The sequence below is a fragment of the Odontesthes bonariensis genome, chromosome 12 (assembly GCF_027942865.1).
Source record: "Odontesthes bonariensis isolate fOdoBon6 chromosome 12, fOdoBon6.hap1, whole genome shotgun sequence".
In the NCBI taxonomy this organism is placed as follows: domain Eukaryota; kingdom Metazoa; phylum Chordata; class Actinopteri; order Atheriniformes; family Atherinopsidae; genus Odontesthes; species Odontesthes bonariensis.
In genome coordinates this window covers 35,056,089-35,072,664 of record NC_134517.1, presented here as the reverse complement: position 1 = coordinate 35,072,664, position 16,576 = coordinate 35,056,089, and the positions used below count along the sequence as shown (strand labels likewise).

The window sequence follows — 16,576 nt, the reverse complement described above, 5'->3', positions numbered from 1 at the left end:
CTTCAGATAAGAGGAAGATGATAGATTAATGGATGAATTCAAGGATGGATCGATGTTCTAGAATGCGCTGCTGAGGGTGGCAGCACGTTGGAGTAGCTCTGAACCTCACATTGAGATTTTTCTTTTTTCAAAATTTCATTCCTGTTATTTCTTGGAAGAAATTGCATTTTTTGGACAACTGTTCCTTCCTGCCTTGGATGCTGTGCAGCTGGATTGATTTTTCCCAATAATTTTGTATATTTTACTCTTTTGTCATGATGCATAACCATAGCAACAAGGTGGTTTACAACAGGGAGCAGCTGATTAACATTGGAAAAGCAGAAATAATTCGACAACTGAAGCCAGAAATCCCACTGGAATTGAAAAGGAGGCGTCGTGGATGCAGAGCAGGAGCAAAGAGGAGAGAAAGAAAGAAGAAGTTCAAACCATCTCTGCCATCCGTCATCATGGGAAATGTAAGATCGTTAGCTAACAAGTTGGATGAACTTCTAGCATTGACAAGGACTCAGCAAGAATATCAGGAATGTAGCATTATTTGTTTTACTGAGACATGGCTACAGGATCATATACCCGACTCCAGCGTCTCTCTGCCGGGCTTCCTGACTGTACGAGCAGATGGAGATTTAAAGAGTAGCAGGAAAAGGAAAGGGGGTGGATTGGCAGTGCTTGTCAACAACAGATGGTGTCACCCAGGACATGTAACTGTGAAGAGTCGTCTCTGCAGTCCTGACATTGAGCTATTGGCAGTAGGTTTTCGTCCATGTTATTTGCCAAGAGAGTTCACCAGTGTTGTTTTGGTGGCTGTTTACATTCCACCCTCAGCTGTTGCCGACACTGCATGTGATGTCATCAGTTCCGTTGTTGCTAAGATACAGACACAACCAGGGCTCGAAATTAACTTTTTTTCTTTGTGTCCCCCAGTGGTCCCGAATTCTGTGTTGTATTGTCCCGAATGCAAGCAATAGTGTCCCCATTTTTCTCTTGTCTGAAATTGAGCGGAGTGGTTAAGAATCATCTGAATATTGTATTAGGCCTATATTTGTAACTGCAATGTTACAATAAAAGTTACAAAACGCAAATGACATGTCCTGTCATATACAATATCTTCTTCAAAATAAGACTTATTCCATTTCCAGTTTTTTTGGCGACCGCACTGAATAGACACCTGTTTATTTAAAGGAGCCAAACAGCTCATTTAGAAAATGTTTCATCTCACAACATCTGCACTACACTATAGTTGAAAACAACACCCCTTTCATGTTCATTTCATCTACTTGTACCTTCAATATTTGATGCTACTAAAGCTAGCCGCAGTGAGTAACGCACTTCCGGTTTTGCCGTTTTGCCTGCTCTCGTCCCGTTAACGGAAAAGAGCTACTGTAAAGCAGATATCAGAAATGCACTGCTAATAAAGAGTTGTGTTGCATGAATTGTGACAACGACAAACCCAAGCGACAACCACACAGTAGTGTAGACTCAGTGCTACTGAGTTTTCCCATCAAAAGAACTTCACTCAAATGCTTAGCCAACTTTACACCACATATGCCATACAATACGTGCCTTAACACAGTACTTAACAGAACAAACAGATAGGTGGGAAGTCTTTAAAAGCAGCTTCAGAGCGGCGTTCTGAGAGGTTATTCAATTTCAGCTTTCAGAATTCGGCGCTACTAAAGCTAGCCGCAGTGAGTAACGCACTTCCGGTTTTGCCGTTTTGACAGCTCGTCACGGCCCGTTTTAACCACCTTAACATTTTCAGTCTTCAGCTCTTGTCACGCGTGTGAGAATGATTTGATTCTGTAAACTGTGTCTTGCACGTAGTAGACCTAGTACTAGCGTTAGTTCTAACTCTAGCAAGTGAGGGCAAAAGATTCTAGAACATTCTAGAATGCGCTGCTCTGTACTGATGCACCGACATGCATGAACATCAATGTATTTTTCGCTGTTAGCTTTTTAAACAATTAAAATGGACAGAGGGGGCTTATAATAAGTAACTAATAATACTAACTTTTTTTTTTTTAAGTTTTTTTCTCATTGTCCCGCGATTGTCCCAGATATGATAATGTTGTGTCCCTGTGTAATTTTTTATGGTCCCCGGCACGTCGGGACACCGTTAATTTCGAGCGCTGGACACAACACCCCAATTCTTTTGTGGCAATATCTGGTGATTTTAATCATGCCTCACTCTCTGCTACACTGCCAACTTTTCAACAGTTTGTCAGCTGCTCTACCAGAGAAAACAAGACATTGGATTTGTTTTACACAAATGTCAAGGATTCATACATTTCCAAATCAAGACCTCCCCTGGGTAAATCAGATCACAACCTTGTTTTTCTCTGTTCAGCATATAAACCCCTTGTCCAGAGACTACCTGTCACAAAAAGGACTGTTAGAAAGTGGTCACATGATGCTGAAGAAGCCTTACAGGGTTGTTTTGATGCAACCGATTGGATTTCTCTTTGTAAGCCACATGGAGAGGACATTAATGCCATGACTGAGTGTGTGACTGACTGTATAAACTCTGTGTGGACAACACCATCCCCACCAGAACAGTGAGATGCTTCCCTAATAACAAACCCTGGATCACCAGTGAGCTAAAGGAACTATTGAACAAGAAAAAAAGAGCCTTTAGGGAGCGAGACAGGGACTTACTGAGGAGTATACAGAAGCAGCTCAAAGTCAAGATCAGAGAGAGCAAGGAGGTGTATAGAAAGAAGCTTGAGAGTAAACTGCAGAGGAACAATATCAGAGATGTGTGGTCAGGAATGAAGAAGATCACAGGCCTCAAGCAGAGGGAGGATCGGATGGATGGAAGTCTGGACAGAGCAAATGAGCTGAACACATTCTTCAACAGGTTCAGTTCAGGAACAAGCTCACCATCCTCCCCTCCTGTTCCCAGCCAAAGAGACATCCCACCCTCCTCTGACCCACAGCTTTCCTGTAACATCTCCACCTCCACCTCAGTCATGGATTCTTCTGCTTCCACTAGTTTGTCTTCAACCCAATCAGGAGATGCTGCTGTCCCCTTAGACTCCCCCTCCCACTTTTCTGTTTCTAGAAGTCAGGTGAAGAGGCAGTTGGAGAGACTGAACCGGAACAAGGCTGCAGGTCCAGATGGTGTCAGCCCCCGAGTCCTGAAGGCCTGTGCAGAGCAGCTCTGTGGGATTCTGCAACACCTTTTCAACCTTAGCTTGACCCAAGAGAAGGTACCACTGTTGTGGAAGACATCCTGTCTGGTTCCGGTACCAAAGAAAACTCACCCTTCAGACATTAATGACTACAGATCTGTTGCCCTGACATCCCACATCATGAAGGTCCTGGAGAGACTCCTGTTGACCCACCTGTGTAAGCAAACCAGCACATATCAGGACCCCCTGCAGTTTGCTTATCGCCATGGAGTTGGAGTTGAAGACGCTATCATACACCTGCTTCAACAAACCCACTGTCATCTGGACAAAGCAGGCAGCACTGTGAGGATCATGTTCTTTGATTTCTCCAGTGCATTTAACACAATCCAGCCTAATCTGCTTCGTCTGAAACTCCAGAAGACTCAGGTGGAGGCCTCAACAATCACCTGGATTAATGACTACCTGACAAACAGACCACAGTTTGTCAGACTGAAGAATTGTGTGTCTAACCAGGTGATCAGCAGCACAGGAGCACCACAGGGGACTGTACTCTCACCATTCCTTTTCACTCTGTACACTTCAGACTTCCAGTACAAGTCAGACTCCTGTCATCTCCAGAAATATTCAGATGACTCTGTAGTTGTTGGGTGTATCAGAGATGGACAAGAAGCTGAGTACAGAGAGCTGGTGGACCGCTTTGTGGCATGGTGTGGGAACAATCATCTCATCTTGAATGTTAACAAAACAAAGGAGATGATTGTAGATTTCAGGAGAAACAAGGTCAGATCAAACCCTGTTTCCATCATGGGAGAAGAAGTGGAGGTGGTTGAGGAATATAAATACCTTGGTGTTCATGTGGACAACAGACTGGACTGGAGACACAACAGTGAAGCAATCTACAAGAAAGGACAGAGCAGACTGTACTTCTTGAGGAAGCTAAGGTCCTTCAAGGTTTGCAACAAGATGTTGCAGATCTTCTACAAGTCTGTTGTTGAGAGCGTCATTTCCTCTTGCGTCATCTGTTGGGGCAGCAGCATCAGAACCAGGGACCTAAAAAGACTCAACAACCTGATAAGGAAGGCTGGTTCTGTTCTGGGGACGACTGTGGAACCTCTGGAGACAATAATGCAAAGAAGGATTTTGCATAAAATCAAGAGAATTATGGACAACCCTGAACATCCTCTCCATGAGACTGTTATTGGAAAACAGAGTCTCTTCAGTCAAAGGCTTCTTCAGTTTGGATGCAAAACTGACCGCTACAGGAAATCTTTCCTGCCCACAGCCATCAGCATCTATAATAACTCCTTGATTTAATTGAGCTACATCAACATTTAATTTCCCTCTGGGATAAATAAAGTATTTTTGAATTGAATTTGAATTGAATTGAATGGTGCCCAAAAAAAAACTTTCTACAATTCTACAACAGATTTTCATGTAGTAAAATACGCCTGTGTTTACACTACATAATGCAAAGTGAATTAAAGTCAATTTTCTATGTCTATCCATCAATTTTCTGAACAAGACAAGTTTTTTACGAGTTAGCATTTCATAAATGTGAAATATATATATGTATGTATATATATATATATATATATATATATATATATATATGTTTATATTAGGGCTGGGCAACGATTAAAATTTTTAATCTAATTAATCACATGATTTCCCTGATTATTCACAATTAATTGCGTTAATGCGCGATAAAATATTTATCGCGTTGAATAATTAACAACTAAACGAGTAAAATAACGATAAATAAATAACAATAAATAACGAGTTAACTCGTTACTCACCCAGCCCTAATATATATATATATATATATATATATATATATATATATATATATATATTTAAATTGAGTACAATTGTATTGAACTGGTCTGAATTATTTCATTTCTACCCATTTCTCTGAATCTGCTCCATAAATAAACTAAATTCAAATGAATATTGACCTGGAATAAAATCAACGTTTGTGAGGTTTTTTTTAATGGTGCTCCTATCTATTGTCGATACTAATCGGCCTTGGCCTCGGGATTGATGTTTACTGTAATTGATTTAATTAAAATCCAGTTATGATTAAAATCAAATGAAGACATATGTCAAAGGAATGATTAAAAAAAAGCAGCCAATACATTCAATAAACTGTTAAGATACGTTAATGAGCATGAATCTCTTTATTATAAAGTAGATTATTATTATAAAAACAAAAAAAGAATGTCCATTTAAATCGATTTTTCATGTGGTCTGTAGCTGTTTCTTGCTCTGTGGCTCCCCCTACAGGAGTGGGATATAACACTAAACCTCTGTCTGAACCCTGTACATGCACAGTCAGCTGTACACATGAATTTGATGTGCTTTAGAGGCTGACAAAAGACACTTCCAGAGGCCACCAAAACTGTTAAAAGACAATGTACGGAAATGAATAAGATATGACAACAAAACAGACATCAGATTAAATGTATAGTTAATCTGTAATACGGTTTGTTTTATCCAATTTACATTTTTTAAGGATTTGAATGCGATGTACATGTGAAGTAAATCAATGTGAAACGTAACGCACATTGTATACATTACAGTTTCATGTATTGAGGATAGCAAAGAACACGTTGAAAGCCTGCAAACTTCCAAGGTTTTATTATCTTAAAATCCAATCCGATGTTTATTCTTGTCCCGTGTCTTCCTCGTACGCTTTCCTCTCATAGCTTTGTCTCGGTTCTCTGTATTATCTTGTTTTTTCCTTTTTTTTTTCTTCCTTTATTTGTAGTAATAACATTGTCTTTTTTTAACTATTTATTGTGGCTAAAGTTAGTTTTTATCTAGCAGCTGATGCATTCTGTGGTACTGAAAAGCAAAGCGGAGTCGTGCTGGACTGGAAACCAAAGTTTCAACTCTGGTATCTCAGCCATCAAATTTAATTGATTTATTTATGGTTTTATATGATCTAATAAATGTTTTTTATACCTAAAGACGGGCTGTGTTTCCGCTGGATTTCTTTTTACATCTGTTTTGATCCGTAACCATGGCAACATTATATTTGTTGACCTCCTGGAGCAGCTAACTGTGCTTTCCAAAGGCCAAGTAATACCTGGAATAATACCCCAAATCAGGATTAATCGAAGAGGAGACGTCTAGGATGCAGAGCAGGAACAAAATGGAGGAAAAGGAGGAGGAAGTTTAAACCATTTCTTCCCCTGATTATCAGGGGAAATGTGAGATCACTGGTGGATAAAATGGACGAGCTTGGAGCTCTGATGAGGACACAGCAGGAATATCAGGCAGAGACCTGGCTGCAGGAACAGCTCTAACAGCTCTCTGCTCAGCTTTAAGACTATCCGGGCAGACAGAGACCGCAGACAGAGCGGTAACAGGAAAGGAGGAGGATCATAGAGCTGGTTAACAACAGATGCTGTAATCCTGGACTTGGCTGCAGGAATAGCTGTAACAGCTCTCTCCTCAGCTTTAAGACTATCTGGGCAGACAGAGACTGCAGACAGAGCGGTAACAGGAAAGTAGGAGGATCACAGAGTTGGTTAACAACAGATGCTGTAATCCTGGACGTGTCGCTGAGAAGGAGCGTCTCTGCAGCCCAGATGTTGAACTGCTGGCTGTGAGCTTCTGTCCATGTTTCCTGCTGACAGAGTTCACCTGAGTTACCTGCTGACGCTGCGTGTGACATCATCAGCTGAGCTTTTGCTAAGCTACAGAAACAACAGCCCAACCCACTGATGGAGACCTCTGAAGGTTTCTGCCACACCTTCCTCTCTGCTACACTTCAGCTGGTTTATATTTTATTCTGTTATGTGCAGCAGCAGCAGCTGATCTTTAATAATAATCAATACTGCAGTGATATAATTCACTTTCAAGTGTTATTGAATTTAATCTAACTGAATAAGATAAAAACACCAACCTCATGCAATCATAGTGTTTGTAGCGAATGGTAATTTGTGACAATTTACACATTTAAAGACGTTCCATTGATCTCGTGGTCGACTGGTTATTTCTCCTCTTACTTGTTTCATTTTCTTCTATCATTCAATTCATTACTTTTTTATAGAAAAACAGACTTTTCTTTTCTTTGTAGTAAGTCTCAGACAGCATTTGTGATGCCAAACTGATGAGATTTGGGTTAGCATTTCAGCAACAGCATCACAGGTTCTACCAGCTACTGAGTCCTCAGAACACTGAACTGATCTGAAGCGAGTTTCTGGGAGGTCATTGATGTATAAACTGAAAACGAAGAAGGAATCCCTGTCTCAATCTTATGAAACACAGACTTGGTATTATTAAAGACAACACAATAGGCCCGGGAATTAGCACAACAAAGTCAGAAGCACACAGTTTTCGGGTTCATTCACTTTTCTACCGTTGCTTTAATGCTGTGAAAGTCTTCAGTCATCAAAACAGATGCGTCACACGGAGAATATTCCACAATGTAACTGTAAAAAAGAAGGAAATTACCTGATCCTGAAGCACAAATAAAGGTTTGCTCCTGTAATGATACAAACTACCACATCTGCCACGTAGGTGTGGCTTCCATCTGTGGTTCAACAATCTAATGCTTTCAGAAAATCTTTGCACATCATACAGAAATACAGCTTCTTAAAGGACATGTTTGCTTTAAACAGTCTGCAAAGTCACTCCAGCAAAATTTACTCTAACAGAGGAAATTAAATTCAGATTTCTTTCTCATCTTTTCAGCAAGTCGACATAAAGTCAGTAAGTTAAATCACATCAGACGTAGTCACGAAACTCGATGACAGGGTCTTTTTGATCTAGAATGATAGAGCCATAGAGTGAATGCATAATAACCCCATCTCATCAGCATTCACATGCAGAGGGACCGGCATTGCATGCTGCTGACTCATGGAAACCATACAATAGTGCCATTGCTTGTTTGGGATGTCACGTTCGGTATAAAAAAGGCTTAAATCCAGGATAGGAATGCCATATCATCACTCAGTCTATCAGCCACCATGCACGGCAAGGTAGGTTTCCTGCGACAGGACACAACCAACGTTCACTTCTTGTTTCTGTTTTATTAATTTAACACTCTGATAAGTAATGAAACTGTGCAAAAAGTCTTCCATCTGCTCTGCTGGGTCCTCAGATCATTTTCTACGAGGACAGGAACTTCCAGGGTCGCTCCTATGAGACCAGCAGCGACTGCGCCGACATGTCCTCCCACCTGAGCAAGTGCCAGTCCTGCAGGGTGGAGAGCGGCATGTTCATGGTCTACGACCGCCCCAACTACATGGGGAACCAGTTCTTCATGAGGAGGGGCGAGTACGCCGACTACCAGCGCATGATGGGTTTCAGCGACTGCATCAGGTCCAGCCGTATGATCCCCATGGTATGAGACAGCGAAAACATTTAGAAGTGAAGAGAAAACAAAGCAGCTAATCTTATGCGTTGTGTTTCCCAACAGCACAAAGGCACCTACAGAATACGGATCTACGAGATGGAGAGCTTCGGCGGTCAGATGCACGAGCTGATGGAGGACTGCGACAACATCCAGGACCGTTACCACATGAGCGACTGCATGTCCTGCAACGTGATGGACGGCCACTGGCTGATGTACGAGCAGCCCCACTACAGAGGCAGGATGATGTACCTGAGGCCCGGCGAGTACAGGAGCTTCAGGGACATGGGCTTCGACCAGATAAGGTTCAGCTCCATCAGACGCATCACTGACGCCTGTTAACTTCGCCAGCTCGACTGCTTTTATTTGTTCTACTCTTAGAAATAAAGCAATTTCAAAATTCAACATGGCACATGCAGTTTTTAAAATGTGATTTGACTTCATATTGTGTTATTTTCACACATCACTGGTTGGGAACTCATCGACATCTCCAGGTTTTACCATAAAAACCTGCAACTTTAACCGTAGAATCACCTCCAATGAGCCCATGAAAAGCAAATTAAACATGCCAGAACAAAATAAACCCGTTTGTAAACAACTGTTTTCACTGAATAAACTTAAAAAGTTAGAAAATTCTGGTTCATATTTCACCGATAACTGCCAACATCCCGGCGCTCAGGCAGAGACGGCGAGCTGCAGACCTCTGTTGGTGTATTTAGCGTGCAGCATCAGTCCAGTCACATGTTACTTTGAACATACGAGTTTGCAGTGCACTACATTATAGATTAAAACGTGTGCGTTGTTATGATCTCCAAACATCAGGGGCTCAGTGAACTTTTACATGTTTTAAAGCAGTGCATGCCACCATTCAAACAGTATCTGGGGGTACCATAATGGCATGTAGCCACAAATTCAGACCATTATTCTATGTTTTCATATTTAACATACCATTTTATCATGGTCGGGACTCCCTAAGTGTGCAGGTTAGTCAAGGTCATAAAGTGTGAACCAGTTCTGGACAGAATTAAAATGCACAGTGGCCCACATCCGGTTGAATGTTGGTTTATTTGGTCTGTTTTTGGTTGACGTCTGGCATTGTGATGGCTTGGTTGTGGCTCACTTTTGGCAAACATGAGCGGACCGCCTAAGTGCCATCATTCCATGCTGTATGTGGGCCGGATGAACATGTCAGGTATGGGCCAGATATGGGCCAAAAGAGTTTTGCTATCTGGGAGTCATCGGGCTGCTTTTCCCAACATGATATCAAAACAGAAACTCTACAGTCCACGTTCTTACTTTCTTTATATTATTTCATTCTTCTGGGGAGCTGACATTTTAAACAATGGCCACAAGAGGCTGCACAAAGGGAAGTCTGTTGCACCACAGATTTACTTTTGTTGGGGATTGGTGGGTTGTTGAGGACCCAAGCAGATTACAGACAGTTTTTTATTTAAGACAGAAACCAAAGGTGGAGCCAGGCTGGATAACCAAAAAACTACACAAGAGAACTGCGGTTCATTTGGAGACAGGACACCAGGAACAAAAGAAGCAACAACAGGAAAACCTGGTGCTTATATACCGAGGTTACTGATGAGACAAGTGATGGCAGCTGAGGCCAATAAACTAGAGATAGGTGTGCAGGAGAGCTGGGAACTGGGGATGTGAAAAACTGAGACCTGAACTAAAAGATGAACACAAGAACCGAACTGAGGCAAGACAAGACTGAGACCGTTTCAGACAAATATGAAACAAATACGGCAAATCATAAAAGTCCAAAACTATGACAGAAAAAGTGGGCGAGATGTGGAAATAAAGAGACAAACTGAGCAAAGAATAAACTAGGAGACCGATAACATGAATCAGCAAAACACAGAAGAAACTCAGAGAGAAACTCCATAAACCCTCACAGCTGCGTCCACCTTTAACTGCAGGCTGTGGCCGAAACCAAAACCTTTCATCGAATCAGACATGAAATAAACGATCCGCCTGCAGCGGTTCGACGCCAAGGGGAAGATTCATGAACAAGAACTTCACAGACTCGTCTAATAGATAAGGTACACTTTACTGATCCCACAGCAGGGATATTTAATGGCAGAACAGGGCAGGAAAACAGTGAATATGTACAAAAAGAGCACTTAGAATTAGGGCTGGGAAACGGTTAAAATGTTTAATCTAATTAATCACATGATATCCCTGATTAATCACGATTAATTGCATTTGTACGCAGAATCCAAAAATGAATCCAAAAGTAGCGTATAGCTTTTAGCATTTAGCTTTATTTTAAATGTGCTGCCATATCAATGAAAGTGCCATAACATTTGTTGTGCAAACACACTTTTAACATCAGCATCTTTCTGTAGTTTTTATGTAGAAGCCTCGCTCCACTGTCTGTTTCCTTGAATGACTTGCTGCTATCAGTTGTGTGTTTTGCCTTTAAGTGATATTTTAGACTGGAACTACTACGCTGAGAAGACAATTCAACTTGGCAGTGTTTACAGATGACTTTGGTTCTGTCGACTCCGCCGTCTGGAAGAACTTTAACATGAAAATGGCCGAGTAAAAGTTCCGTACCCTTCTCCATGTTTGGTGGATCCGCCGATTACTTTCTTTTCCTGTTCCACAGCAGACAGCAGCAGACTTTTACAAAATAAAAGCCTGTGAGCAACAGACTTTTACAAAATAAAATAAATAATAAAACAGGGGTGGTCCGTGGCGTAGTGGGCTGAGCAGGCGCCCCATGTACAGAGGCTATAGTCCTCGCTGCAGCTGGCCCCGGTTCGAGTCCCACATCGGACGGCCCTGTGCTGCGTGTTGTTCCCCCTCTCTCTGCCCTCTGCTTCTTGTCTTTCTGAACTTTCCCATGCATTAAAGGCACAAAAGCCCCCCAAAATGTTTTTTATTTATTTCTTAAATTAAAAAAAAAAAAAAACATGCGTTAATGCGCGATGAAATATTTATCGGCGTTAAACAATTAATGCATTAACGCGATAATAACGAGTTAACTTGCCCAGCCCTACTTAGAAGATAAAACACAGAGAATTGTACGTATGTACACAAACACGTAAAAAATCAGAGATTAAGAAGCTATTAGACTAGAAATAATTATTAAAACCACATCAAAATTTTGAGGTTAATAAACTAAAGGAAGAAAAACGTTATTCAGACTGAGAAGTATGTTATAATTAGGAAAATTGTTCACATAAGCACTTTGGATCGCCTTGTTGCTGAAAAGTGCTTTATAAATAAATTTCACTTCACTTCACATGGAAGGAATTTAAAGCTTAAACTCCACATTTAATTTCTTTTTCTATTTCAAACTAAAAATCCAACCTAATATTTAATCAGAAACATGATCAAAAGCAATATATTTCTGTAAGCAATATATATAAATGTGGAAATTAAACACACTTCTGTATTATAAATCAACATTCTCTGATGCAACAACAGTTTTAAGCTAAATGTATTTATTATTTTGCATCTGTTTGTTGCACTCAGTCCAGTGTTGGTTCCAGCGTTCGGTTTCAGCCAGCAGCTCGATCACATGCACTTCTTTTGGTTTGAAAAAGGAAACATAAGTCAGCTTTATTGGTTTTCCTTTATACGTTAGATGTGAAATATTTGATTGACACTTTGAAAGGAAGGCACATCTGTGGAAAACACACTATTATTCAGCAGCAAAGGCAATACAAAGCGGGGCCTCTTCCCATAAATGCAACCACCGCAAATCACTGTCCATTAAAGGTCCCTTTGAATTTAACTGTACGCGGGGGCCTCTGCTTCATGTTGCTCTGTCAGGAATTTGAACAATGGGGCCATGTATTCTTTTGGGAGCGAGGTCAGATATAAAAACCGGAGGACATGGAGAAAAGAGTGCAGTCAATTTGAGCCAAACAGTCCAACCAATCTGCAACCATGACTATGGGAAAGGTGTGTATCCACCAACGTCTCCACCTCAAACATTTTTTCCATCTGATGCTGAAGGAAATATGAGCTGAAACGGTTCCGTGTGACGTCTTAAAGGTTTCTTTGTTTTGGTTTTGCTTCCTCAGATCATCTTCTACGAGGACAGGAACTTCCAGGGTCGTCACTATGAGACCACCAGTGACTGCCCCGACATGTCCTCCTACCTGAACAAGTGCCACTCCTGCAGGGTGGAGAGCGGCTGCTTCATGGTCTACGACCGCCCCAACTACATGGGAAACCAGTTCTTCGTCAGGAGGGGCGAGTACTCCGACTACCAGCGCATGGGCATGAGCGACTGCATCAGGTCCTCCCGTATGATCCCCATGGTAGGTTACCGACTCTTTACAGAGATCTGAACAGAACGAGTAGACGAATAAACTAGGAATGCAGCGATACCACTTTTTTTTCAAACCAATACGATACCGATACTTGGATCTGAGTACCGATGCCGATACTCCTACCACAAAAAAAAAAATGGAATGAATTGGAAGACAGGTTTCGGTCTCACTAGCCTAACCACACTGTTCCTGATTAGCTCGACATCTCCTCTAGTTGCCAATCTAAAAAAATACTAAAAAAATTACAAGCCACCCTCTGATTGCGGTCTTCATGCAATAAATTGGTATCGGTTAACTTTAACGAGTACGAGTATATTAGAATAGTATCGGTCCGATACCGATACTGATATCGGGTATCGGTACATCCCTAGAATAAACTTTTAAATTCCCTTTTCTAATGTTTTTACAGCACAGAGGCCAGTTCAGGATGAGGATCTACGAGAGGGAGAACTTTGGCGGTCAGATGCACGAGCTGATGGACGACTGCGACAACATGATGGAGCGTTACCGCATGAGCGACTGCATGTCCTGCCACGTGATGGACGGCCACTGGCTGATGTACGAGCAGCCCAACTACAGGGGCAGGATGATGTACATGAGACCCGGCGAGTACAGGAGCTTCAGGGACATGGGCTTCAGCGGCCAGAAGTTCATGAGCATGAGGCGCATCATGGACATGTGCTAAAGAGCATCAGTGTATAAAACCAAGCTATTAAATAAAATCTCTTTCAAGTGAATCCCTCTGTTACTCTGTTATTAGTGAGCGATCTGAAACTAACTGTAACGTCATGTTCTGCAGAGGCAGACATCATGAGATGTTAAGCATATCGAGCACAACTTATCAGAGTTTTAGGGTAATGACACAATCTGCCTCCAGGTGGCAGCATTTCATCACTTTTAAACCTGTGCAGATAACACATAATAACACAAAAAAAAAAAAGCAAAAACCAAATCATATTACATCAAACTTTACCACTGATCAGTGGACCTTCTAAGGAATATCTCAAATAACAATGTCCATGAATGCTTAACATAAAAACTCCTATGTTAATAATATATCACCTATTTACTTGTTGATTTATTAAGTATGTTTTAAAGTCTCCACAGATGATTACATGGTTTATTCTATAATATTTGTCAGCCTACAGTCTACAAAATACAGAACAAATACGTTGCTGCATCAACTGTTTCTAAACAGTGTAAATATATGTGAATAAAAAGCAGCAGAAAGGTAAAGTAACAGCCTTTACATGTACATAGTGTGAGCTGTGAAAATATTCTACAGCTTTAACTCTACAAACATTCATGAGTTCCGTCACAGCGTGGATAAAATGCACATCAATCTTTTGTGATGCAGAGGCCCCACCTGCATCCTCCATCAGGAAATAGCTGACAGTCAAAAACAATTGATTGACGTTACAGTGTCTGTATTCTTATCGTATATAATAGAGCATTGTGTGCTACAATGGGAAGAGGACAGCATTTTGTTTTGCTGCTCGTCTGTTGTTCAGTAAAAAGAGCAACAGCCACTTTGTGGGAGCATCAAGAGTTTTCCATATTCTTCTTTTTCTTCCTTTGAAATGCATGTAAACATGTTATTTTGTTCGAAATCGTATAAAACCAGACAAACACGAACAGATAAAACAGTTGGGTTTGAAACACTAAAAACAGTAAAGTGTTTATTAATCCAGCTGAATTCCCCATAAAGCTGCTCTCATTCACACATTTTTCTGTTTCTTTTGTCAGAAACTGGGACTTAAAGGGACAGTTCGCCTCTTTTGACATGAAGCTGTATAACATCCCATATCAGCAACATCATTTCTGAACATCTTCTTACCCCCTGCTGCGTCCTGTGAGCAGAGTTCCAGCCTCGTTTTGGTGTTGATGAAGGTAGTCCAGCTAGTTGGCTGGGGTACAGCAGGCAGTGATACGAATCACTTTCCCGGTTTAGCTCCTTCCTCTAAGAACAACAACACCGCCATTTTTGAAAGAGTTTACTGTGTGCCGGTCAACATTTGGTCTAAATTATTTGCATTTCAACATCAACAAGCTCCAACTCCAACAACAGTCTTTCTCTCTCGGTCGCCATCGTTCGCTGTGAGGAGTGGAATGGAGCCGGAAGGGGAACAATCAGTCAACCACTTTCACCATAGACGTAAGAGATTGGGTCGTTTAACGTAGCGCCGCCTACTGAACGGGAGGTGAACTGCCTTGGGTATCCGACATCCCGATGGAGAATTTCGAAAGGATTAACAGCCTCTGCGTGACCACGGAGACGGATTGCCGGATAGCGATGGAGAAGCATACTGAGGCCTTAAGCATCTTGCTTCTGACACACCAAACAGAATGTGCTGGGTTCCTCGGATAGAATCAATTAAAACTGTATTATCAACATTGTCAGAAAGTGCAAATTTGTCAGATGCCCTTCATGGATAATGACGTTTGGGTGTAGAAGTATCAAAAGGCCTTTTTTTCAGTGGAAAATAATTAATATATTTAAAAAAAACAAACCTGTTGAGGAAAAAAATTGAAGTTGATGTGTAGATATGACAGAATTAATGCAACGTGACGTTTGTTTTCTTTACAAGGGGAAATAACAACAAATAATGAATTGGTGTGCAGAAGTTTAAAGTGTACACACTCACACACACACATATATATATATTTATATCTATATATAGATATAAATATTAGGGCTGGGCGAGTTAACTCGTTATTATCGCGTTAACGCGCTAATTATTTAATGCTGATAAATATTTTATCGCGCATTAATGCAGGTTTTTTTATTTTATTTTTTTTATTATTATTTTTTGTGGTTTTTGTGCCTTTAATGGATAGGAAACTTCAGAGAGACAGGAAGCAGGGGGCAGAGAGAGGGGGAACAACACGCAGCACAGGGACGTCCGATGTGGGACTCAAACCAGGGCCAGCTGCAGCGAGGACTATATATTATAATTTTTAACACATTGACTCCCAAGTCACGTAAAACTACGTTTTTACTGCCCATGCGTTGGCTCCCAAACCGTAAAAATACGTTTTTTTTTATGGATTCTGAATCTATACATTCTAATGCACATTCTGTGTGATTTTTGTAATTATGTGATGAACAGAACTGACATAGATGGCAGTCAAAAACTGGTGTCATCATCTGGACATTTTGATCATTACGCCAATGGCTTTGCGTCAACTCAAGAACAATTTTGATAACGCTGCATTGATTGTTGTGCATTTCCGCATTTTGTCCAATCGCACGTGTCGGTTTCCAGAGGGTGGCGGTAAAGTAACATAAACAAACAACAAGAAGGAGAAGAAGACACGGGACAAGTCAGGAGGCGGTCTTATGAACAGGTTAGCTTAGCTTAGCTTTGCAACGTGCTGCGATCACGCTTGGAGGGAAAGGGAAGCCGATATCTCAGTTTGTTGTTGATTTTGGTGGATACCCGCCTTGGTTTAGCTAAGGATAGCTCGCTAATGGCGGCACCTAGAGACACGCAGTTTTGACCCACAAAGAGTTTAAAGTCTCAGCTTTCAAACAAGCCATAACATGTTTCAGTGGCCCCATCACATAATATGCTGTGACTGTACAAAAAACGTCAAAAAAATGGTTTAGGATGCTGGGATTCTTCGACATAATTCCGTAATCACGGCCGGTATTCAATGTGTTAAAAGTCTGTTGCTTACAGGCTTTTATTATTGTAAAAGTCTGCTGCTCACATGCTTTTATTTTGTAAAAGTCTGTTGCTGTCTGCTGTGGAACAGGAAAAGAAAGTAATCGGCGGATCCAC

The 16,576-nt window shown here is 41.2% G+C and overlaps 2 protein-coding genes across 2 annotated transcripts; both read left to right on the top strand.

Moving 5' to 3' along the window:
* The first annotated feature begins 8,104 nt into the window (after positions 1-8,104).
* Positions 8,105-8,832, top strand: LOC142396966 (gamma-crystallin M3-like). The gene is made up of 3 exons (XM_075480244.1): positions 8,105-8,116; positions 8,239-8,481; positions 8,557-8,832. Exons 1-3 carry the CDS (start codon positions 8,105-8,107, stop codon positions 8,830-8,832), a joined length of 531 nt encoding a protein of 176 aa, XP_075336359.1.
* Positions 8,833-12,381: 3,549 nt separating this feature from the next.
* LOC142396967 (gamma-crystallin M3-like) lies at positions 12,382-13,476 on the top strand. Its single transcript, XM_075480245.1, has 3 exons — positions 12,382-12,417; positions 12,540-12,779; positions 13,201-13,476. Exons 1-3 carry the CDS (start codon positions 12,403-12,405, stop codon positions 13,474-13,476), a joined length of 531 nt encoding a protein of 176 aa, XP_075336360.1. The 5' UTR covers positions 12,382-12,402.
* The last annotated feature ends 3,100 nt before the right edge of the window (positions 13,477-16,576 follow it).